Source organism: Coregonus clupeaformis, chromosome 20 (assembly GCF_020615455.1).
Source record: "Coregonus clupeaformis isolate EN_2021a chromosome 20, ASM2061545v1, whole genome shotgun sequence".
NCBI classification, from domain to species: Eukaryota; Metazoa; Chordata; class Actinopteri; order Salmoniformes; family Salmonidae; genus Coregonus; species Coregonus clupeaformis.
This window is the reverse complement of record NC_059211.1, coordinates 29663646-29690325: the sequence shown is the minus strand read 5'-3', so window position 1 is coordinate 29690325 and position 26680 is coordinate 29663646. Positions and strand designations below refer to the sequence as shown.

The window sequence follows — 26680 nt, the reverse complement described above, 5'->3', positions numbered from 1 at the left end:
ATGTAAATGTTAAAGGCAAACTATCAGACACCCTGAAACTAATCCCACCCATATTGTGCAATTGCTGAAAATTTGACCTGCGGTCATACAGTATTTCCACACAGTCACTGTTTACGAGGGGCGAAGTGCGTCTGATCAATAAAACGTCAAATCCAAATCAGGGCGAAAGCTTCGATTTACTGAACAGACGACGGTAGGAACAGTCAAATTATTAAAGCAGTGTAATTTTGAGTAAATATGCAGAATGATTCGGTTTAGCTCGCTTCTAGGCTAGGCCTGTAGCATGCGTTTTTGCTGCATTGTGTAGGGATGTGTTTATAGTGTTGCTGGCTGTCTGGAGGACGTTTTCTTCTGCAAATATGCATGCATGCTAACTAAATTAGTAAAAGTACATGCACGTAGATACATATTTAGCTAGCTAAATATTATGCCAATGCGCTATGGTTTGCCTGAAACTGCCGAAACGCTTGCATATTAAAACTGTTGCAGTCTGATCACTCCTATTTTATTTGGGTCCTACAGGTGATTCACACGCAGTTGGACACAATCGAACATGGCCCAGCTTCTAGAGTCTATGCCCGGTGCCTCCACGGGACAGGTCGTGGTGACAGACCACCTAAATTTCTGGGGCGGGTGCAGAGTTAAACCCAAGGATGGGAAAAACGCGGAGCCCGTCCACGAACCTGCAACTGGTTTGTAGCATACTACATACATTATACCGTTTACTAAATCAAATCAAATGTTATTCGTCACATGCTTCGTAAACAACAGGTGTGGACTAACAGTGAAGTGATTTTACTAGTAGGCTTTCTGATGTAATAGAGCTGTAGGCCTATATCTCAGATGTATTGAATGTTTTTCAATACATTACTGTGTTAGTGTTGTAGTAAACAGGTATCTCAGTGCACAGTTGACCAGACATAGATGTCCTAGTTGACCAGTGTCTGGAATGTAAGGGTCAAGGTTCACTGACCTTGTATGTTGTTTAGTTTCCATTGGAGTATTATTACCTCACTCTTTGGGGTCGGCAAGAGTTCACTGACCAATTTACAATATGCCCCCCAAGAATCCCATGGATTCTGTTTGCCAGTTAGATGTTTATGGTCATGAGGTGTTTATTTGTATTTTTCCTCTGGTGTCTGCAGGTCGGAAGCTATGTGACATGTTTCCATGTGGGAAAGAGGAGGTGGACCAGGCCATCCAGAGTGCGCATGCTGCCTACCTAAAGTGGAGTAAGATGACAGGCATGGAGAGGGCCCGAGTCATGCTGGAGGCTGCTCGCATCATCAGGGTGAGACATTTTCATGAGACATGTCATCTGAGCAGAATGCTGCATAATGCTTGCATAACATTGCTGTTAGAATTAGATTATAAGCTACTGAACAGAGAAATTATATTTCTCTTTAAATAATTTCAAGGACATTTCCTGAATGCATTACATTCCATACCTCTTTACAGTGTACAGCAGTGGTGTGAAGTCACATTTAATGAATCTGAGGCCCTTTGTGTCGAGTTGTGTTAACTCAGTACCAAGGAGTCTTTGCAAGTGATTGCAGGACATAAATTGCTGATTTGAACAACCTTGTTGTGACACATCATCCCAAATATTAGTGGGGAACTGAAGTTCCTTTAAAGGTTTCCGGGAACAGTGCCAGGAAAGTTTTGAAAATGTTACAAATCAAATCAAATTTGTCACATGCGCCGAATACAACAGGTGTAGGCTTTACAGTGAAATGCTTACTTACAAGCCCTTAACCAACAAATCAGTTTTAAGAAAGAATACCCCCAAAAAATCACTAAAAAATACAATATAAAATAATACGAAATAAAAGTAACAAATAATTAAAGAGCAGCAGTAAAAATAACACTAGCGAGGCTATATGCAGGGGGTACCGGTACCGAGTCAATGTGCGGGGGCACCGGTTAGTCGAGGTAATTGAGGTAATATGTACATGTAGGTAGAGTTATTAAAGTGTGAATATGCATAGATAATAAACAGAGAGTAGCAGCAGCGTAAAGGGAGGGGGGGGGGATTAGATGTTCAGGAGTCTTATGAACATGGTTGTGAATGTGCAATCCTAGTTATTTATTAACTGCACAGGCATAGTACACTGTAAAACCTTTGAAGAAACCCGTTGCACTTAATATATGAGTACAGTTACTTAAAGTGATTTTATAGTCATTACTCAAACTGATAGTCACTGTGACCCTGTATGGGGTCCAGATTTCAGTTGTCAGCTTGAAACAATTTTGTAATACCCCTACTAAGCCACACCTCCAATATAATTTCCCAAAGTTGTCACGCCCTGACTCTGGGGACTCGTATTTGTTGAGTCAGGGTGTGTATTTTCTGTGTGGTATGTTTGATGTTGTATTTTCTAGGTTTAGATCTAGATCGTCTAGATCTATGTTGGCCGGTGTGGTTCCCAATCAGAGGCAGCTGTCGCTCGTTGTCTCTGATTGGGGACCATACTTAGGTAGCCTATTGGCACTAGTGGGTTGTGGGATCTTGTTCCGTGTTAAGGTATGTTGTGCTGCCTTGGACTTCACGTTTCGTTTTGTTTGTCGTTGTGTTTGATATTTAATAAACATGTACGCATATCACGCTGCGCCTTGGTCCGTCCCGTCTGTAAGCGAGCGTGACAAAAGTGCTTTGCCTTTTCGAGGAATTGTAGAGTTACCATCCATGACTGTATTTAGTCAGCCACCAATTGTGCAAGTTCTCCCACTTAAAAAGATGAGAGAGGCCTGTAATTTTCATCATAGGTACACGTCAACTATGACAGACAAAATGAGAAAAACAAAATCCAGAAAATCACATTGTAGGATTTTTAATGAATTTATTTCCAAATTATGGTGGAAAATAAGTCCACCAATAAACTAAAGTTTCTCAATACATTGTTATATACCCTTTGTTGGCAATGACACAGGTCAAACGTTTTCTGTAAGTCTTCACAAGGTTTTCACACACTGTTGCTGGTATTTTGGCCCATTCCTCCATGCAGATCTCCTCTAGAACAGTGATGTTTTGGGGCTGTCGCTGGGCAACACAGACTTTCAACTCCCTCCAAAGATTTTCTATGGGGTTGAGATCTGGAGACTGGCTAGGCCACTCCAGGACCTTGAAATGCTTCTTACGAAGCCACTCCTTCGTTGCCCGGGCGGTGTGTTTGGGATCATTGTCATGCTGAAAGACCCAGCCACGTTTCATCTTCAATGCCCTTGCTGATGGAAGGAGGTTTCTACTCAAAATCTCACGATACATGGCCCCATTCATTCTTTCCTTTACACAGATCAGTCGTCCTGGTCCCTTTGCAGAAAAACAGCCCCAAAGCATGATGTTTCCACCCCCATGCTTCACAGTAGGTATGGTGTTCTTTGGATGCAACTCAGCATTCTTTGTCCTCCAAACACGACGAGTTGAGTTTTTACCAAAAAGTTCTATTTTGGTTTCATCTGACCATATGACAAACTCCCAATCCTCTTCTGGATCATCCAAATGCACTCTAGCAAACTTCAGACGGGCCTGGACATGTACTGGCTTAAGCAGGGGGACACATCTGGCACTGCAGGATTTGAGTCCCTGGCGGCGTAGTGTGTTACTGATGGTAGGCTTTGTTACTTTGGTCCCAGCTCTCTGCAGGTCATTCACTAGGTCCCCCCGTGTGGTTCTGGGATTTTTGCTCACCCTTCTTGTGATCATTTTGACCCCACGGGGTGAGATCTTGCGGGGAGCCCCAGATCGAGGGAGATTATCAGTGGTCTTGTATGTCTTCCATTTCCTAATAATTGCTCCCACAGTTGATTTCTTCAAACCAAGCTGCTTACCTATTGCAGATTCAGTCTTCCCAGCCTGGTGCAGGTCTACAATTTTGTTTCTGGTGTCCTTTGACAGCTCTTTGGTCTTGGCCATAGTGGAGTTTGGAGTGGAACTGTTTGAGGTTGTGGACAGGTGTCTTTTATACTGATAACAAGTTCAAACAGGTGCCATTAATACAGGTAACGAGTGGAGGACAGAGGAGCCTCTTAAAGAAGAAGTTACAGGTCTGTGAGAGCCAGAAATCTTGCTTGTTTGTAGGTGACCAAATACTTATTTTCCACCATAATTTGCAAATAAATTCATAAAAAATCCTTCGATGTGATTTTCTGGATTTTTTTTCTCTCGATTTGTCTGTCATAGTTGACGTGTACCTATGATGAAAATTACAGGCCTCTCTCATCTTTTTAAGTGGGAGAACTTGCACAATTGGTGGCTGACTAAATACTTTTTTCCCCCACTGTATTTGAGTAGAAAATGCCTTGGGGTTTACAGTGTGCACAATATCAAACTTTGTACATTTCATGACCACTGTCTGTGGCCTCATGTGAATAAGCACATTGAAACACTATTACATGTTATTTTATCTCCTCGTATTTCTTTATTTGATCCTCTCTGTAGCATTACGATTCAGTTCTTTCAACATTACTTTCCCTTGTTTTCTTAAATGGCCCTCAATAGGTTACATACAGTATAGGTTTGCACCCACAACTCTTTGTATTGCGAACACACTGATCTATAATAATAATATACTAATAATATATGTCATTTAGCAGACGCTTTTATTCAAAAATGGGTGATCCTGGGAATCAAACCCACTACCCTGGCGTTATAAGCGCATTGCTCTACCAACTTAGCTACAAACGACCACTATTCCCAATCTATTCATCTATTCCCAATGCTGTTAACAGGAGAGAAGAGACAACATTGCCAAGTTGGAGGTGATCAACAATGGGAAGTCTATCACAGAGGCCCAGGTGGACATTGATGTTTCCTGGCAGGCCTTAGAGTACTACGCTGGCATTGCTGGAACACTGGCAGGTGGGAACACACTCTGTAGAAGACATGTATAAACAAAATTATTTTGACCCAGTACCATCATATGCTATTGTGGTTCTCAAACACATACACATTGTATTATTATAGGCCCAATTATTATCTTCTCTTTAAATGACGTATGCTTCACTTTTCTTTGTCTTTTATGCTTATGGGCTTAGTGACAGGTTTTTAGCTTATACCGAATTATGCATAACACATAGACAATTTTGTTGCACCCTAATAATGAATCACACTACAATATATTTGCAATAGCACTCATAGCAATGTTACAGTTTACCATTCATTTACCTCAGGCCAGCACATCCAACTGCCCAGAGGATCCTTTGCTTACACCAGACGGGAGGCCCTGGGGGTATGTGTGGGCATCGGGGCCTGGAACTACCCCTTCCAGATCGCCTGTTGGAAGTCTGCTCCTGCCCTGGCCTGTGGTACGTTTACCATGACCTCCAGCATTCATGCATTACCATCACACTGTGGAATGTTTTTTTGCTTCACATTTCAGTTATGATTAGATAACTTAAAACTAATCAATACATATTTCATTATTTAGTATAATGAATGTATCCGTTAATCTTCTTAATGGAAATTCGAATTAACCATGCATACGAAGAGGAATAGTAGATTTTGGACAGGTGTCTCTGAATGTCTTTTAGAAACAGATTGTACTGCGAGTGAAACTAAGTATTATTTTTTTTCCTGCTGTGTCTCTCTTGCTCCCCAGGTAACGCCATGGTGTTCAAGCCTTCTCCTTTCACCCCTGTGACCGCCGTGATTCTGGCTGAGATCTACAAAGAGGCTGGGGTACCTGATGGGCTCTTCAACGTGGTGCAGGGTGGGGCGGAGACTGGCACCCTGCTCTGTAATCACCCCGGCGTGGCTAAGGTGTCCTTCACTGGCAGTGTCCCCACTGGGAAGAAGGTACAGACTGAAACAAAATACTTTATTGGGTGTTTACCAAGGTCGTAGTCATTAGGCACCAAACATAAGAAAATGGACTGAAACAGGGAGGGACTACCTGAACTAGTCCAATAAGAAATGCTCGTTTTAGTTTGCCGTTGCAAAAGATTTTGCCACTGTGTGCTCTAATGAATACAACCCTAAATTCTTGTCATGGCAAGTCTTCAATTCCCTCCATGTTCATAATCTCACAGTCTCACTGCAACTCACTGCCAGTAATTGACCTCTCTGGGTGTATTGATAACGAGATTTACTTGAGAAACCTGAATTGCTTCTCTGTTCATCAATGATAAGACTGCTGAACAATGAATCAAATGGCTACCCGGACTATTTGCATTGCTGCTACTCACTGTTTATTATCTATGCAGTCACTTTACCCCTACCTACATGTACATATTACCTCAACAAAGCTGTACCCCTGCACATTGACTCGGTACGGATACCTCCTGTATATAGCCTCGTTATTGTTATTTAATTGTGTTACTTTTTCAAACTTTTGTTTATTTTGTAAATATTTATTTTCTTAAAACTGCATTGTTGGTTAAGGGCTTGTAAGTAAGCAATTCAAGGTAAGGTCTACTAACTGTAAGTCGCTCTGGATAAGAGCGTCTGCTAAATGACTAAAATGTAAATGTAAAATGTCTACACCTGTTGTATTCGGTGCATGTGATAAAGAAAATGGTATTTGATTTGTGACTCATATTCTTTGACAATCACCACGATCAATGTTATGGACAACACTGCCAGCTAGAGGTAGTTATTTATTGTACTATATATAATATTGGTCAGTAGGAGGCAGTGTAGTGCTGCAATTGTCTAAAACATCTGTCAGACAAGACTTGTTCATGAAACACTCATTTGGGAAGTACTATTCCCATGGCCATACCTTTTAACACTATTATTGATCAGTATTCAGTCATCTCAGCTCTCATTGGCTAATTGGACCTTTCTTCCTATCATGTTCTCTCTTCCTTTCAGATCATGGAGATGTCTGCGAAGACGGTGAAGCAGGTGACTCTGGAGCTGGGAGGGAAATCACCCCTCATCATCTTTAAGGACTGTGAGCTGGAGAACGCAGTGAGGGGGGCGCTCATGGCTAACTTCCTGACTCAGGGAGAGGTGAGCTCAATGCTAACCGACTTCTTACTTTCAATGCTGACTGACTTCTTACTTAATGGCCTAATACCATTGCCTGTATTGATATACAGTGTTTTCCAGTAGCGCCAGCAGTCGGCTAAACAGCCGATTACACACTCATTTTCAGCCGGCTACTGTTTCCACTTAAATTAACTACGCTACTTTTCAATTCGCTAGTCAGAAAAAAAAGTAAGCCAAGCCCTCTCCCCCCGCTAGAATGAATGATGTGCATCTTCTAGCGATCTATTGATAGGACAGGCCACTGCTGGTTTGACAGTCTGCTGTCTGTCCCGCCTCCTGTGGGCACTGTGATTTGTGTGCGCTGTGGTTGGTTGCAGAATTTCTTTACACGGAGGTGGAGATTATGCTTCTTTATTGTCTCTGAGTGAATTTCAGGGCTCTACGGTGCGACCATTTTACATGCATATGCGGCTAAAAATAGATGTGCGAATTGAAAACTGTGATATATAGCAACAACAAAAAAATCTGCTATTTTCAAAGTCTTTCTGCCGTTTTGTTTAATAGCTGGTAGCTAATTACACAAGGAACCATAGAAATAAGAATTATTTATTATGTCTATGCAAATAACTACCTTGTGCCAGTGCCAATTTGTTATTTTTATTTTTTACTTATCTATTTTTTACTTAACACTTATTTTTCTTAAAACTGCATTGTTGGTTAAGGGCTTGTACAGTGGGGGAAAAAAGTATTTAGTCAGCCACCAATTGTGCAAGTTCTCCCACTTAAAAAGATGAGAGAGGCCTGTAATTGTCATCATAGGTACACGTCAACTATGACAGACAAAATGAGAAAAAAAATTATCCAGAAAATCACATTGTAGGATTTTTTATGAATTTATTTGCAAATTATGGTGGAAAATAAGTATTTGGTCAATAACAAAAGTTTCTCAATACTTTGTTATATACCCTTTGTTGGCAATGACACAGGTCAAACGTTTTCTGTAAGTCTTCACAAGGTTTTCACACACTGTTGCTGGTATTTTGGCCCATTCCTCCATGCATATCTCCTCTAGAGCAGTGTTGTTTTGGGGCTGTCGCTGGGCAACACGGACTTTCAACTCCCTCCAAAGATTTACTATGGGGTTGAGATCTGGAGACTGGCTAGGCCACTTCAGGACCTTGAAATGCTTCTTACGAAGCCACTCCTTCGTTGCCCGGGCGGTGTGTTTGGGATCATTGTCATGCTGAAAGACCCAGCCACGTTTCATCTTCAATGCCCTTGCTGATGGAAGGAGGTTTCTACTCAAAATCTCACGATACATGGCCCCATTCATTCTTTCCTTTACACGGATCAGTCGTCCTGGTCCCTTTGCAGAAAAACAGCCCCAAAGCATGATGTTTCCTCCCCCATGCTTCACAGTAGGTATGGTGTTCTTTGGATGCAACTCAGCATTCTTTGTCCTCCAAACACGACGAGTTGAGCTTTTACCAAAAAGTTATATTTTGGTTTCATCTGACCATATGACATTCTCCCAATCCTCTTCTGGATCATCCAAATGCACTCTAGCAAACTTCAGACGGGCCTGGACATGTACTGGCTTAAGCAGGGGGACGCGTCTGGCACTGCAGGATTTGAGTCCCTGGCGGCGTAGTGTGTTACTGATGGTAGGCTTTGTTACTTTGGTCCCAGCTCTCTGCAGGTCATTCACTAGGTCCCCCCGTGTGGTTCTGGGATCTTTGCTCACCGTTCTTGTGATCATTTTGACCCCACGGTGTGAGATCTTGCGTGGAGCCCCAGATCGAGGGAGATTATCAGTGGTCTTGTATGTCTTCCATTTCCTAATAATTGCTCCCACAGTTGATTTCTTCAAACCAAGCTGCTTACCTATTGCAGATTCAGTCTTCCCAGCCTGGTGCAGGTCTACAATTTTATTTCTGGTGTCCTTTGACAGCGCTTTGGTCTTGGCCATAGTGTAGTTTGGAGTGTGACTGTTTGAGGTTGTGGACAGGTGTCTTTTATACTGATAACAAGTTCAAACAGGTGCCATTAATACAGGTAACGAGTGGAGGACAGAGGAGCCTCTTAAAGAAGAAGTTACAGGTCTGTGAGAGCCAGAAATCTTGCTTGTTTGTAGGTGACCAAATACTTATTTTCCACCATAATTTGCAAATAAATTCATTAAAAATCCTACAATGTGATTTTCTGGATTTTTTTTCTCAATTTGTCTGTCATAGTTGACGTGTACCTATGATGAAAATTACAGGCCTCTCTCATCTTTTTAAGTGGGAGAACTTGCACAATTAGTGGCTGACTAAATACTTTTTTCCCCACTGTAAGTAAGCATTGTATTCGGCGCATGTGGTAAATAACATTTGATTTGATTTGAGACCGCAGCATCAGTGTTGTGGGCATTGTGAGTGAAGTGCAGAAAGATACATTTGTAGAAGCGCACAATCAATCAATCAATCAATTTTATTTTATATAGCCCTTCGTACATCAGCTAATATCTCGAAGTGCTGTACAGAAACCCAGCCTAAAACCCCAAACAGCTAGTAATGCAGGTGTAGAAGCACGGTGGCTAGGAAAAACTCCCTAGAAAGGCCAAAACCTAGGAAGAAACCTAGAGAGGAACCAGGCTGTGAGGGGTGGCCAGTCCTCTTCTGGCTGTGCCGGGTGGAGATTATAACAGAACCATGCCAAGATGTTCAAAAATGTTCATAAGTGACAAGCATGGTCAAATAATAATCAGGAATAAATCTCAGTTGGCTTTTCATAGCCGATCATTAAGAGTTGAAAACAGCAGGTCTGGGACAGGTAGGGGTTCCATAACCGCAGGCAGAACAGTTGAAACTGGAATAGCAGCAAGGCCAGGCGGACTGGGGACAGCAAGGAGTCACCACGGCCGGTAGTCCCGACGTATGGTCCTAGGGCTCAGGTCTCTCAGTTGGCTTTTCATAGCCGATCATTAAGAGTTGAAAACAGCAGGTCTGGGACAGGTAGGGGTTTCGTAACCGCAGGCAGAACAGTTGAAACTGGAATAGCAGCAAGGCCAGGCGGACTGGGGACAGCAAGGTGTCAGCATGCCCGGTAGTCCTGACGTATGGTCCTAGGGCTCAGGTTCTCAGAGAGAAAGAGAGAACGAGAGAATTAGAGAGAGCATACTTAAATTCACACAGGACACTGGATAAGACAGGAGAAGTACTCCAGGTATAACCAACTAACCCCAGCCCCCGACACATAAACTACTGCAGCATAAATACTGGAGGCTGAGACAGGAGCGGTCCGGAGACACTGTGGCCCCATCCGAAGAAACCCCCGGACAGGGCCAAACAGGAAGGATATAACCCCACCCACTCTGCCAAAGCACAGCCCCCGCACCACTAGAGGGATATCCTCAACCACCAACTTACAATCCTGAGACAAGGCCGAGTATAGCCCACAGAGGTCTCCACCACAGCACAAACCAAGGGGGGCGCCAACCCAGACAGGAAGATCACGTCAGTAACTCAACCCACTCAAGTGACGCACCCCTCCTAGGGACGGCATGAAAGAGCACCAGCAAGCCAGTGACTCAGCCCCTGTAACAGGGTTAGAGGCAGAGAACCCCGGTGGAGAGAGGGGAACCGGCCTGGCAGAGACAGCAAGGGCTGTTCGTTGCTCCAGAGCCTTTCCGTTCACCTTCACACTCCTGGGCCAGACTACACTCAATCATATGACCTACTGAAGAGATAAGTCTTCAGTAAAGACTTAAAGGTTGAGACCGAGTCTGCGTCTCTCACATGGGTAGGCAGACTGTTCCATAAAAATGGAGATCTATAGGAGAAAGCCCTGCCTCCCGCTGTTTGCTTAGAAATTCTAGGGACAATTAGGAGGCCTGCGTCTTGTGACCGTAGCGTACGTATTGGTATGTACGGCAGGACCAACTCGGAAAGATAGGTAGGAGCAAGCCCATGTAACGCTTTATAGGTTAACAGTAAAACCTTGAAATCAGCCCTTGCCTTAACAGGAAGCCAGTGTAGGGAAGCTAGCACTGGAGTAATATGATCAAATTTCTTGGTTCTAGTCAGGATTCTAGCAGCCGTATTTAGCACTAACTGAAGTTTATTTAGTGCTTTATCCGGGTAGCCGGAAAGTAGAGCATTGCAGTAGTCTAACCTAGAAGTAACAAATGCATGGATTAATTTTTCTGCATCATTTTTGGACAGAACATTTCTGATTTTTGCAATGTTACGTAGATGGAAAAAAGCTGTCCTTGAAACAGTCTTGATATGTTCGTCAAAAGAGAGATCAGGGTCAAGAGTAACGCCGAGGTCCTTCACAGTTTTATTTGAGACGACTTTACAACCATCAAGATGAATTGTCAGATTTAACAGAAGATCTCTTTGTTTCTTGGGACCTAGAACAAGCATCTCTGTTTTGTCCGAGTTTAAAAGTAGAAAGTTTTCAGCCATCCACTTCCTTATGTCTGAAACACAGGCTTCTAGCGAGGGCAATTTTGGGGCTTCACCATGTTTCATTGAAATGTACAGCTGTGTGTCATCCGCATAGCAGTGAAAGTTAACATTATGTTTTCAAATAACATCCCCAAGAGGTAAAATATATAGTGAAAACAATAGTGGTCCTAAAACGGAACCTTGAGGAACACCGAAATGTACAGTTGATTTGTCGGAGGACAGACCATTCACAGAGACAAACTGATATCTTTCCGACAGGTAAGATCTAAACCAGGCCAGAACTTGTCCGTGTAGACCAATTTGGGTTTCCAGTCTCTCCAAAAGAATGTGGTGATCGATGGTGTCAAAGGCAGCACTAAGGTCTAGTAGCACGAGGACAGATGCAGAGCCTCGGTCTGACGCCATTAAAAGGTCATTTACCACCTTCACAAGTGCAGTCTCAGTGCTATGATGGGGTCTAAAACCAGACTGAAGCATTTCGTATACATTGTTTGTCTTCAGAAAGGCAGTGAAGTTGCTGCGCAACAGCTTTTTCTAAATTTTTTGAGAGGAATGGAAGATTCGATATAGGCCGATAGTTTTTTATATTTTCCGGGTCAAGGTTTGGCTTTTTCAAAAGAGGCTTTATCACTGCCACTTTTAGTGAGTTTGGTACACATCCGGTGGATAGAGAGCTGTTTATTATGTTCAACATAGGAGGGCCAAGCACAGGAAGCAGCTCCTTCAGCAGTTTAGTAGGAATAGGATCCAGTATGCAGCTTGAAGGTTTAGAGGCCATGATTATTTTCATCATTGTGTCAAGAGATATAGTACTAAAACACTTAAGTGTCTCTCCCGATCCCAGGCCCTCGCAGAGCTGTGCAGATCCAGGACAGCTAAGCCCTGGAGGAATACGCAGATTCAAAGAGGAGTCCGTAATTTGCTTTCTAATGGTCATGATCTTTTCCTCAAAGAAGTTCATGAATTTATTACTGCTGAAGTGAAAGCCATCCTAATTTATTTCATCTGTAGCCTAATAAACTGCATGGTTTCTCGAGTCATAGTGGGAGGACCACACACCATATCATTGCGTGACTCCAAGTTTACTTCGATATAATGCTTATTATATCAATATTTGCACATATAAAGGCGTTTTCACCACCATTTCTCGCATAACTAATTTTAACGACACAAAAAGATAGTACGAACAAATTAATCTGTCAGCATTTATAAAATTGTACTGAAACTACCCGTTTCCATGACAGCTGTCATGATTTTATTTTTATACAGTGATTTTACTCGTATAAAAACTGGATGGAAACATGGTTAGTGACTGACATAACGAGAAACTGCTGATGCACAACCAAATTTCTAAATTGCACCTTGTGTATGCTACTATTCTAACTCTCCACATAAGTTGAGTCCCGACTGAGTTCCAAAAACATGTTTTATTGATGCCCGCGCGCGGGCTGCTAGTTGCCCATCCCTGATGTAGTATGTACAGTAATACAGTATGACTGTATTACCTTCTCCATGCATGGATATTGTTTCTGACCTTGATTCAAGCATATGTTAAGCTTGGCTTTCTTTACCCTTTAAACTTGTGATAATGTATCTTCTCCCACTCTTGGTTTCTATTGAGTTGAACTCTATTGTCTTACTATCATGTTAACAGCAGTTGAAATGCAACTTTCTTGACCAACCACCTACCTATGGTCTCCCTGTTTAGGTGTGCTGTAACGGGACGCGGGTGTACGTGCAGAGGGAGATCATGCCTGAGTTCCTGGAGGAGGTGGTTAAGAGGACCAAGGCCATCCAAGTAGGGGACCCTCTCCTGGAGGACACCCGCATGGGAGCCCTGATCACCAGGCAACACCTGGACAAGGTGCTGGGCTTCGTCAGCCAGGCCAAGAAAGAGGTAAGGAGGTATCAGTAAATTAATGTGCAGCCTGGGTCGTGTTCGGTAGGGTACACTGAAGCAAAATGCAATGCAATGGAACAAGTGTCCAGCTTAGACAACTTAGACAAGTTCCGGTAGTCCCTCGCTGTTTCACAATGTTTTCTTCCTACTGAACACAGCCCTGCTGTTTGAACATCTGCCTCATCCAGGACAGTGGGTACCTTAGGTGTATGTCTATTCCAGCCTTCAGTCTACTGTTTGTCTGAATTTTGTACCTAACCCAAATTTGCACCTAACCCAAATCATCATGTTGTGATCTGCAATGTTTATTTTTTTGTCCGATTTTTCTACTACTTCAGCTTTTCTGCCTTTGCCTAATACAAATCTCTCTCTCTCTCTCTCTCTCTCTCTCTCTCTCTCTCTCTCTCTCTCTGTGTGTGTCTGTTTCTCTCTCTTTCTCTTGCTCTCTCTCTGTGTGTGTGTATGTGTGTGTCTCTCTCTCTGTGTGTGTCTCTCGCTCTCTCTGTGTGTGTGTGTGTCTCTCTCTCTGTGTGTGTCTCTCTCGCTCTCTATGTCTCTCTCTCTCTCTGTGTGTGTGTCTGTCTGTCTCTCTCTCTCTCTCTGTCTCTCTCTCTGTCTGTCTGTCTCTCTCTCTATGACTGTCTGTCTGTTCCTTTAGGGAGCAAAGGTACTTTGTGGAGGGGATGCATTTACCCCGATTGACCCCAAACTGAAAGGAGGTTACTACATGTCTCCCTGTGTCCTGGGTGAGTCTGGTTTAATCATAATTACACCAATTGTCATACTCCCTAATAGTGTTGCACGGTATACCGGTACCAAAACGTCATGATACTTATGATACCAACATTTTAGAATACTGTAGTACCGTTTCATATGATACTATCGACTTTTTCAGCCCTACAGATCTAAAGAAACTGCTGGTGCCCTTACAAAACAAAAGTGCAGTAACTGCAGTCGACTGTGGTATTTTGGACAGAGTGATTGCAGAATAACTGCAGCGTACTGCAGTTGAACTGCAGTTATACTGCACTCTTAACTGCAGTTACACTGCACAATTACCGCAGTAAAAAAAAACTTCTTTTGGACGTAGTATTTTCAGCATACTGACTGCAATCTTTTTTCGGAAGGGCGCCTGTTATAAAATGTCAGTTTTGTTTATAATTTCAGTTGAATCTAAGCAACAGCCACTAGTCTCTTGTATGCGCAGGTCCAATAATATCCACTTCCCTTTCATGCGCATATCACGTGTGGCAGCTGAAACCAGCCAGCCGCATCCAGTGTTGCCAACTTAGCGACTTTGTCACTATATTTAGCGAGGATTCAGACCCCTCTAGCGACACATTTTCAAAAACTGCAAAAAAGGCTGAGGCCACCATGTCATTAGCTATCACTGAACACTGTTCCATGCTGGCATGTGATCACATTGGAGAAGCATGTATAGCTGCTTTCTCAGACTCCACTGCTGTTACCCACTTCAAAATGCACAGGACAAAGTGCACAGAAATGATTAATGGTGTTCTAGCACCATACTTTCTGAAAAAGTTGGTCGCAGATGTGGCTGACCAGTGTTTCAGCCTCCTCCTCGATGAGTCCACGGATGTAAGTGTTTCTAAGTACCTGGCGGTTGTGATAAGGTACTTTAGTGACACCAAGCAGACAATTGTATCAACATTTCTGGGGCTTGTTGAGTTGCAGGGAGGAGATTCCAAATTAACAATGGGGTCCATAAAGTGCTGAAGGCGGAGTATGGCCTCAAAGATCTGGTTCTTATTCGCTGTGTGTGCCACTCTCTGCAGCTTGCTGTAAGTCATGCTTCCAATGACACCATCCCCCGTAGTGTGGAGTACTTGGTACGAGAGACTTATAACTGGTTTTCAGTGTCTCCAAAGCGCAGGGAGGCCTACAAGGCCATATATGAGACCATCAACGTTGGGGAGAAACCTTTACAGATAACCAAGGTGTTTGCCACACGTTGGCTCTCCATTGAACCCGCGGTTTCATGCATTTTGGACCAGTGGGAGGAGCTTAGGCTGCATTTCGCAGTCACCAAGTCCAGTGAACACTGCTACATGGCTGAGGTTTTATATCCATGTACAGTGATCCTCAAAACATATTGTATCTGACTTTTTTGAAGTCAGTGCTGGGTGAGGTACAGTTGGGCATCAAGGCTTTTGAGGGAGAGCAAGTAGATCCTCTTAAGCTACTTGACAGCTTGGTTAGCCTGATCAAGTCTGTGAGCAGCAGGGTGCTGAATCCACTGGCAAATGTTGATGTACTTAAAGGGCCAATAGATGGATACATCATTCCCAAACCGTACCTTGGTTACCTTTTTGAGGCAAAGGCAGCTGAGCTCCACCTTGCGCCTGAGGATGAAAACAATGTCCGAAAGCAGTGTGTAGCCTTCACCATCTCCCTCACTAATGAGTTGAGGGTGAGACTGCCGGACAACATCGAAGCATTGCAGTACATGTCATTTTTCAATGTGGAGGAAACTCTAAAGCACAATAAGAGCCCTGGAGAAATAGAAAAAACAGCCAAGCTCCTTGGCTACTCCCCTGCAGAGATAGACAAGATTGTCCAGCAATGGCGTGCCATACATCTTAGTAAATGGAATGAGACAAAAAACACACTGGGCTACTGGAGTGAGATTTGGAAGTTCAGGGATGCAGCTGATATCAACCCCTTTCAAGAACTTGCCATGGCTGTTGTGTCTGTGTTGTCCTTGCCACACTCGAATGCTGAAGTCGAGAGAGTATTCAGCCAGATGAGTGTGGTATAAAGCAAACTTAGAAATCGGATGTCCTTGCAGACCCTTAACTCCATCCTGTACATTCGATATGGACTGAAGCTGTCTGGTAAGGCTTGCTATGAGCACCAGCTGCCTGATAATGTTTTGCAGCTTTTTGGCACATCAGCTGCTTACTCATTTAAGTCAGCTCCCTCAGTTGCTGAACCTGCCATAGAGAGACTTGACCAAATGTCAGGGCGTGTGTAGGTGTAGTGTAGGAAATCAAATGCAGGACGCCGACTGTAGGTTCCAAAATGCTGTATTTCTGGCCCAACACAGGCAACAGGACAACTAAGCCCAACAGCTAAATTACGCACAAGGCGAAAAGGCAAATGCGCACAAACAGGTGCGACAAACGAAGTGGTGCACGAACAAGTGCAACTATGCTCCAGCGCAGTGGAGAACCTATGCTCAACCGAGCAAACACAACACTGACGAAAAACAATCATACACAACACATGACAAACACAACGAGAAACTTATAGGACACTAATTACGTAAAACAGAAACAGGTGTGACACAAACAGACAAAAGCAAACGAACATGAAACATCTATCGGTGGCAGCTAGAATTCCGGAGACGACGAGCGCCGAAGCCTGCCCGAACAAGGAGGAGAGGCAGCCTCGGCCGAAACCGTGACAGTACCCCCCTTGAGCGCGCGGCTCCAGACGCGCGCCGACTCGGCCTCGGGGACGGCCAGGGGGACGCGGCGCAGGGCGCGCCGGACGCCTCCGATGGAACTCCGTCAGGAGCGACGGGTCCAACACGTCTCTCCTCGGCACCCAGCACCGCTCCTCCGGACCGTACCCTCCCACTCCACTAGATACTGGAGACCCCCCATCCGACGTCTCGAATCCAAGATGGATCTCACGGAGTACGCCGGTGCCCCCTCGATGTCCAACGGGGGCGGAGGAGTCTCCAAGATCTCATCTTCTTGGAGTGGGCCCGCTACCACCCGGCCTGAGAAGGGACACATGGAACGAGGGGTTAATACACTTATACTCCACAGGAAGCTGTAATCTATAACAAACCTCGTTCAACCTCCTCAGGACTTTAAATGGCCCTACAAACCGCCCGACCCAGTTTCCGACAGGGCAGGCGGAGGAGCAGGTTTCTGGTAGAGAGCCAGACTCGATCACCAGGTGCGTACACCCGGTGCCTCACTGCGGTGGAGATCAGCGCTCGCCTTCTGACGTCGGAGGGCCCGCTGCAGGTGGACGTGTGCAGCGTTCCAAGTCTCCTCCGAGCGCCGCGCCCACTCATCCACCGCAGGAGCCTCGATCTGGCTCTGCTGCCAGGGTGCCAGAACCGGCTGGTAACCTAACACACATTGAAATGGGGTTAGGTTCGTGGAGGAATGGCGTAGGGAATTCTGGGCCATCTCGGCCCAGGGAACGTACCTTGACCACTCCTCCGGCCGGTCCTGGCAGTATGTTCTGAGAAACCTACCCACATCCTGGTTTACGTTGTTCCACCTGCCCATTGCTCTCCGGGTGGTAGCCCGAGGTGAGGCTCACCGAGACCCCCAACCGCTCCATAAACGCTCTCCAGACCCTGGAGGTGAATTGGGGACCCCGATCAGCCACAATGTCCTCGGGCACCCCGTAGTGCCGGAACACATGGGTAAACAGTGCCTCGGCAGTTTGCAGGGCCGTAGGAAGACCCGGCATGGGGAGCAAACGACAGGCCTTAGAGAACCGGTCCACAACGACCAGGATGGTAGTATTCCCTTGGGAGAGAGGAAGGTCAGTTATAAAATCCACCGAGAGGTGGGACCATGGTCGTTGTGGAACGGGCAGGGGCAGTAACTTACCCCCTAGGCAGATGTCTAGGCGCCTTACACTGGGCGCACACCGAGCAGGAGGAAACATAAACCCTCACATCCCTGGCCAACGTGGGCCACCAATATTTGGCACTAAGACAGTGCACTGTCCGGCCGATACCCGGGTGTCCAGAGGAGGGTGACGTGTGAGCCCAATAGATCAATCGATCCCGACACTCGAGCGGAACATACTTCCGACCCTCCGGGCATTGTGGTGGACTAGGGTCGGTGCGTAATGCCCGCTCGAGCTCAGAATCGAGCTCCCACACCACCGGTGCCACTAGACACGACTCCGGCAGTATGGGAGTGGGCTCCACGAACCTCTCCTCCCCGTCATACAGCCGAGACAGCGCATCTGCCTTCCCGTTTGTGACCCAGGGATGTAGGTGATCTTAAAAGAGAAACGGGTCAAAAACATACTCCATCTAGCCTGCCGAGGGTTCAGCCTCCTCGCTGCCCGGATGTACTCCAGGTTACGGTGGTCCGTCAAAATGAGGAAAGGGTGTTGAGCCCCCTCAAGCCAGTGCCTCCACACCTTAAGGGCCTGTACCACAGCTAACAGCTCCCTGTCCCCTATGTCATAATTTCGCTCCGCCGGGCTGAGCTTCTTGGAATAGAAGGCACAGGGGCGGAGTTTAGGTGGCGCGCCTGACCGTTGTGAAAGCACGGCGCCAATACCGGCCTCAGACGCGTCCACCTCTACCTGAAATGGTAAAGAGGGATCCGGATGCGCCAGCACCGGGGCCGAGGTAAACAGGTCCTTCAGCCTCCCAAACGCCCTGTCCGCCTCGACTGACCACTGCAGGCGCACCGGACCCCCCTTCAAGAGAGACGTGATGGGAGCTGCCACTTGCCCAAAACCCCGGATAAACCTCCGGTAGTAATTCGCAAACCCCAAAAACTGCTGCACCTCTTTCACAGTGGTTGGTGTTTGCCAATTACGCACGGCCGACGCCTTCGGTCTACCTCCATCTTCACCCCTGACGCTGACAACTGATACCCCAAAAAGGAGATCGACTCCTGGAAAAACAGACACTTCTCTGCCTTCACATACAGGTCGTGCTCCACCAGCCTCCGCAACACTCTGCGCACCAGGGCCACATGCTCGACACGGGTAGGTGAGTACACGAGAATGTCATCTATGTACACAACGACTCCCAGTCCCTGCATGTCCCTGAAGATCTCATCCACAAATGATTGGAAAACCGATGGAGCATTCATCAACCCGTATGGCATGACTAGATACTCGTAATGGCCCGAGGTGGTACTAAAGGCTGTTTTCCATTCATCATCCTTCTTGATGCGCACCAAGTTGTACGCGCTCCTGAGATCTAATTTCGTGAAGAAACGCGCCCCATGCAACGACTCAGTCATGGTCGCAATCAGCGGGAGTGGATAACTATACTTCACCGTAATCTGATTGAGACCACGGTAATCGATGCACGGACGCAAACCACCATCCTTCTTCTTCACGAAAAAGAAACTCGAGGACGCGGGGGAAGTGGACGGCCGTATGTATCCTTGTCTCAGCGATTCGTCTATGTAAATCTCCATAGCTTTCTTCTCCTCCTGAGACAGAGGATACACATGACTCCGTGGGAGCGCAGCTCCTGCCTGAAGGTTTATCGCACAATCCCCCTGCCTATGGGGTGGCAACCGCGTCGCCCTCGCCTTACTAAACGCGATAGCCAAATCCCCATACTCAGGTGGAATGTGCAATGCGGGCACCTGGTTTGGACTCTCCACCGAGGTAGCCCCTTACGGAAACACCCAAACATCTACCCACACACTGAGCAGACCACTCCATCAGAGCCCTCTCCTGCCACGAAATCACTGGGTTATGGGTACTCAACCAGGGCATGCCCAGCACCACCGGATACGCAGGAGAGTCAATCAGGAACAGCTGAATCATCTCCTGATGATCCCCCTGCGCACACATCCTAAGTGGCGCCGTGACCTCCCTGATCAAGCCCGTACCCAACGGACGACTATCTAGGGCGTGAACGGGAAAAGGAACATCAACAGGAATGAGGGGAATCCCTAACGCTAAACAAAACTTTTTATCAATAAAATTCCCAGCTGCGCCTGAATCTACCAGCGCCTTATGCTGGGCATGAGGTGCTACCTGTGGAAAACATACAGGCATACAGAAATGGGCAACAGAGAGCTCTGGGTGAGTGGGGCGCCTACTCACCTGGAAGGAATCCCCAGTGCGGGGCCTGTCGTCATCTCCCCTAGGAGGCCATCCCCAGCACCTAGCCGCGGTGTGTCCTCCCCGACCACAGTTGGTGCAGTGGATGGACCCCCTAGCCTGCCGACCCCTCCTCTCTCTAGCGCCAGCGCCCCGAGCTCCATGGGACAAGGCTCGGAGGCGCTGGAGGGTGGAATGGACGGACCCTCCGCAAGACGTCCCGCGGGTAGCCAGCAGGTTATCCAGCCTGATGGACATATCCACCAGCTGGTCGAAAGTGAGACTGGTGTCCCTGCACGCCAGCTCCCGACGGACGTCCTCACGTAGGCTGCATCGGTATAGATCGATGAGGGCCCGATCATTCCACCCTGCATCTGCCGCCAGAGTACGGAATTCGAGCGCGAATTCCTGGGCACTTCTCTTCCCCTGTCGGAGGAAGACCAGACGCTCCCCCGCCGCTTTTCCCTCCGGGGATGGTCAAACACCGCCCTAAAGCGGCGGGAGAACTCGGTGTACGTGATGGTCGTGGCGTCGATCTTCCTCCACTCCGCGTTGGCCCACTCCAACGCTTTCCGGCCAGGCAGGAGATCAGGCGGACACGCTCTCATGCCCTGAAGGTGCCGGGTGCACGGTGGCCAGGTATAGCTCTACCTGGAGCAGGAATCCTTGACACCCAGCCGCTGTCCCGTCGTAAGCCCTCGGGAGAGATAGTCGGACTCCTCGAGGTTCCGGCGCTGGAATGGCCGGGCTGGCCGATGGTGCTGGCAGGGCGGGCGGTGGTGGAGGCGAACCCCAGCCTCGGAGTGTGGTAATCACCTCCTGCAGGGCGTTCCCCATCTGCAGGAGTTGCTCTTGCTGGTCCCGAACCTGGGCTTCCAGTCTTGTCTGGGCTGCTTCGGCTCCTGCTGATTCCATGACTGGTGTATGATTCTGTCAGGGCGTGTGTAGGTGTAGTGTAGGAAATCAAATGCAGGACGCCGACTGTAGGTTCCAAAATGCTGTATTTCTGGCCCAACACAGGCAACAGGACAACTAAGCCCAACAGCTAAATTACGCACAAGGCGAAAAGGCAAATGCGCACAAACAGGTGCGACAAACGAAGTGGTGCACGAACAAGTGCAACTATGCTCCAGCGCAGTGGAGAACCTATGCTCAACCGAGCAAACACAACACTGACGAAAAACAATCATACACAACACATGACAAACACAACGAGAAACTTATAGGACACTAATTACGTAAAACAGAAACAGGTGTGACACAAACAGACAAAAGCAAACGAACATGAAACATCTATCGGTGGCAGCTAGAATTCCGGAGACGACGAGCGCCGAAGCCTGCCCGAACAAGGAGGAGAGGCAGCCTCGGCCGAAACCGTGACACCAAAATGACGATGACCCACTCTTTCTGTGAGCCAGCACAGCCTGTGTGTGTGTGGAGGGGGGTCTGGTAAAAAAATACAATTAACCTGAATTAGGGCCAGACTAGTTACCATCATTTTCTCACATTGCCATTGACAGTTTTTTCTATTGTCTCTTTTTGGTCCATTTAGATTGTTAATGTAGATTGTATACAATTTTTTTTTTTTAATGTTATGGTTAAAAATGCTCATGTTTTACTGTGACTTGTTGTAGGCTCCTAAGTGGAACATAAGGTTAAAAACCAAACCAAATTTAACAAAACTCAACTAAAAAAAATATATAATAATAAAAGTATATATAAAAAAAAAAAATTAAGTTGCTCCGCCAAAGTGTCTTTTGGGTCATTTTTGCCAGTCCCAAGCCCGGATAAAGGAGGAGGGTAGGAATTGTGACATAAAAAAAAACAAGAATATATTTAACATTTACATTTAAGTCATTTAGCAGACGCTCTTATCCAGAGCGACTTACAAATTGGTGCATTCAACTTAGGATAGCCAGTGGGACAACCACATCTTGATCATAGAATCGACAGAAGAAAGTTCATTTGTAGTTCTAAACATATTTAGGGTGTTTTTTACTCACTTTTTGTCTCTCCCACAACCTTATTCCTCTCCTACAGCGTCCATCACAATTACATGCACATGGCCAATTATGCAAATTAGGCGATGGCGTCATTGAGCGACTTTTAGGACAGCCAATAGCTAATTTCCTTACTGGGGAGTTGGCAACACTGCTACCAGCCCTCACTCACCTGCTTTTCTCCGTCCGCTCTTCACACGCGTCTATTCCTCCGTCAGTTAAAAAATATATATAATTTAACCATGATGGGGATGCAGACCCAGACCCTGATGAGTCTTCTGTTGTTAGATTTGTACATTTGTTACATTGGAGCAGCTCGCAAAGCAGCAATGTTGATACATTGTATGATTTCATCGCCTGTTATAACAGAGAGCACGGACCAGTCTGAGTAGACTTTGCATGTTCACTGTCATGCAGCCTCTAAGTGTCTGAGAGGGAAAATACCGCTTCACGACAGGCATGCTTGCAGCTTTACAGCAAAGAAAACCTCTCGTCTCAAGCCTAAACGGTAAAAAGAATATGACCAATATTACCGCAGATGCCTTTTTTTCTTTCTATCGGGATTCGGGCGCGTTTTATATAATTTCACAAACCATGTCGCGAGCCATTTTAAACTAATCTGGTGGCTAATTATTGGTTTGATAACAAACAACGTTGTTCCATTTCACCTAGCTAGCTAACAATCTGGTAACTTCACAGTAGGTCTAGGCAAATGTGTTGGCACAGGAAGAAAGGAAAGGGTATGCTACTCATGAGATGTGCTTCAAAAGGTAAGATTCATATAGGCCTAATGTAAGCCTAAACTATATCAAAAGTCGATTTATTTCTGCTGCTCCTTAAATTATGTTTTGTGCCTAACGTTTTAAAAGTTGGGAGTAGTGTGTGTTTGTGGGAGGGAGTAGTGTGTGTTTGTGGGAGAGAGAGTGGTGTGTGTGTGTGTCTTTATGAGAGTGAGGGAGAGGGAGAGAGCATGTGAGGGAAGGAGAGTGTCTGTGTTAACTGAAGAGTAAAGAAGGTTTCATGCAGTGTTTTCCCCATACTGACACAATAACATGCCGATCATTATGCATGAAATCACAGGAGGTTGGTGGCACCATAATTGGGGAGGACGGGCTCGTGGTAATGGCTGGAGCAGAATTAGTGGAATGGTATCAAATACATGGTTTCTAGGTGTTTGATGCCATTCCATTTGCGCCGTTCCAGCCATTATTATGAGCTGTCCTCCCTTCAGCAGCCTCCACTGATCACAGCCAAATCACAGGTAGGCCTTTGCAAATATTAGCAAAGCAGCCATTCTATGCTGTCTGCTATTATACACTGAACAGTGTGAAGATAAATTCAATGTGTTCTATTGAGTAGAAGTGTGAATTTTAGTGACAGGTTTTTGGAGAACGTTTCGAAAACGTGAACAAGCGTCCGTGGCGAACAGGATGCGAGGCCACCACTCGGTATCGTGATACTTGATATCGTATCGCCTGGTATCGTATCGTTTGTAAAATGTTGGTATCGTGACAAGCCTAGTCCCTAATGTGGTACATCCTGTTTTTACCAATCTACCACTGTTCCATAGATTGATGTATTATCAAATATGATCCACTCAATGTATAGTGACCAGAGTATGTGAGCGGAACGAGGTGCGGAGCGTGCTCAATTTGACTGGAGCGCGGAGCGAGTTTCCCAAAGGCTTGAGCATTGGCCTTCTCGCCCGCTCCAGTACCGCTCCAGTAGGGCTCACTTCACGAGCTCAGGGCAGGCCCGGCCCAGCATGCATTTCTAGGCTACTTCTGTGCTGCTATAGCCCCTTGCTTTAGCTACTGTCATGGAGTTCGCTAAATATTTTCATAAAGAAACTGATAAAACACACAGGTGCAAAATCAAGGTGACTTACTAAGATGAGGACCAAGAGCAAGAGAGGGAGTGTGGTGATGTAGTGTCCACAACTAAAGAATCATTGTGGAATCTGAAAAGACATATCCCGAAAGCATGATGGTACACATGCTAAAAGAAAGGAACAAGGTGGGTAGCTAGCTAAGTGTGTCATTGTAGCAAAGTATTTATAAACAAAAAATAGTATCTCTTAAAAGTTTTGTTCATTTTCGTTCTATTGTCTATACAATAGGCTATCATTGATTTTGGCCCAATAGGCCTCACATATTACCTCTTTCAAGGACCTTTCCATTTTGATAGGGTTATTTTGCCTAAAAACCTTTAGGCCTACCTATTGATTTTTTTTTAAACAACTCCGCATCCCTGCCCAGCCTGGCAAGAGTGACGTGAAGGGTGTTTAGCATCGCCAGTGGGTATTCTCCACTGCTGGCCTGCTCTCCAGGCACCATCGCATGAGCCTGAAGCCACATACTCTGGCCAAACTCGTGTTTCTAAAAGTGAATTTGAAGGCACTGAGCCTAATAAGGCATTTTTCATGTCATTTTGATTAAATTGTAAGTAAGTCACGGCCTATATGCGCAATTTAGACTATAATGATTTAATACAATGAAATGTTGTTTAAATGCTGAGCGCATAATGTTCCTGCCAGCCTAGTGTGTCACACTTGCAAATGCTTCACAATTTATTTATTTGTAGGTTGTAGCCTTGAAATAATAGGCTAATAATATAGCCTAAATAATGAATTTTCTTAGGCTACCCGTCTGGCTCCTGACCTATATAGAGTGTTTATATGCTCTTTAATATGACATGTAGCCTATTTGAAAAGATGAGCGCTTCTTATAGTCATGTTTATTAAAATACTTTTCATTCAAATCATATGGTTTGGTTTCAATACTTCAAAACCAAATGGTAGGTCCAGGCAGTCACAGAAATAGATGGGTGTTGGTTAAATGGGGATTTTAATGAACGGAGCGAATTTGGAGCGGCATTTTTTTTTCTTGTGTGCGAGGAGCGGTTTTTAGCGGAGCGGTTGGAAAGGACGTGGTGCGCCGTGAGCGATGAGCGGGATTTTCGACCGCTCCACTCTGCTCACATACTCTGGTAGTGACTGTCCAGTCTATATTTGGAGCTATGACTGTAACTCCACATTTTGTATGTAACTTTATATTTAACTCCACATTGACTGTAACTCCACATCCATGTATTCCAACATAGACAACTGCAGAGATGACATGACGTGTGTGAAGGAGGAGATCTTTGGGCCTGTAATGTCAGTGATGCCCTTTGACACAGAAGAGGAAGTGCTGAAGAGGGCCAACAACACTACCTTCGGCCTGGCCTCTGGAGTCTTCACCAGGTACCAGACCCATACACATTTAACCTTCTCCAATAATCTTTCCTCTATGCCTTGCATCCTCTCCTTTTTCCTTCAATTAGGTTGAGGAGGCGAGGAAATAAGATGCAAGGAATAGCGGAAATTGAGATGGAGACCTAGAACCACTAACTAGTCTAGTACACTGAGTCTCTCTTCCTGTTCTTGGCTCCCTGTAGGGATATATCCCGGGCCCACCGGGTGGCTGAGAACCTGCAGGCTGGAACCTGCTTCATCAACAACTACAACATCAGCCCTGTGGAGGTGCCCTTCGGAGGGTACAAGCAGTCTGGTGGGATGGCATGATAATAATAATAATAATAATAATAATAATAATAATAATAATAATAAAAAAAATAATAATAACCCATTCAATGTAATTAAGGTTTGTCAGGACCCTACTTAGGAACCAATAGGAAAATAGATGGCTGAAATGGACACAAACAGTATTTTCACAAATATTATCAGTTCAAATATGGCAGCAGATCTGATGTTGTAACAATGCCATAACGGTAATATGAAATGAAGGAATAATAATCTGACTTTGTTGTAACAGTGCCATAATGGTAATACAAAATGAAGGAATAACAACAGAAATAGAAAGCAAGAGGGCAGACATGCAAGACGGACAGGGATAACAAGACATGACATATTCCTCATTAGAGGGATGTGTCCTATATGGTTCTCATTGATCTCTTCTCTTTCTCTGCAGGTTTTGGCAGGGAGAACGGCCAGGTGACCATCGAGTACTACTCCCAGCTGAAGACTGTGGTTGTGGAGATGGGAGACGTGGACAATTACTTTAATTGTTAAATTACCAATTAAGTGCCAAGGAGAACCTATACACTACTGTCCTTGAGACGTTTGGTGTATTTGTGCATCTGAGGAAAGTATAATTTTTATTGATAGTTTATAACAGCAAGTAACTAACATGGCTGGTTTGTCTGTACAATGTGCAAGTATGAGGATGTCACCAAGTGCAAATAAGCGTGCTCTGATCCTAGCCAATAAGTCAATATGAAGAACCGTTCAAACGTTTCCCATGGTCCATCACTTTCTATCACATGTATCTCTCACTTTTTGAATAAATGTTTGTAATACTCCCAGTACTACTACTCCTCATTTTTTGTATTCCATTTCAGTTGTTTGATATTTAAAGATTATATAAAATGTATTAAAAAACTCACAACTAATTATAATTCACATATAAGCAATGGTACTTAACTGGCCTGAGTGGGACCAATTTAAATCCACTACCCCATTCAGAAGTGTAGCACATGGGGATGTGTGTAACTTATTCCTCAGCCTGTGTCCCCACTTGCACCATAGATTAGT

At 45.4% G+C, this 26680-nt stretch overlaps 1 protein-coding gene across 1 annotated transcript; it reads left to right on the top strand.

Moving 5' to 3' along the window:
* The first annotated feature begins 72 nt into the window (after positions 1–72).
* Positions 73–26454, top strand: LOC121533848 (4-trimethylaminobutyraldehyde dehydrogenase). The gene is made up of 12 exons (XM_041840139.2): positions 73–193; positions 523–692; positions 1146–1291; positions 4729–4858; positions 5170–5304; positions 5598–5794; positions 6812–6952; positions 13094–13282; positions 13944–14031; positions 25189–25330; positions 25525–25637; positions 26058–26454. The coding sequence occupies exons 2-12, from the start codon at positions 554–556 to the stop codon at positions 26156–26158; spliced, it is 1521 nt and encodes a 506-aa protein (XP_041696073.1). The 5' UTR covers positions 73–193; positions 523–553; the 3' UTR covers positions 26159–26454.
* The last annotated feature ends 226 nt before the right edge of the window (positions 26455–26680 follow it).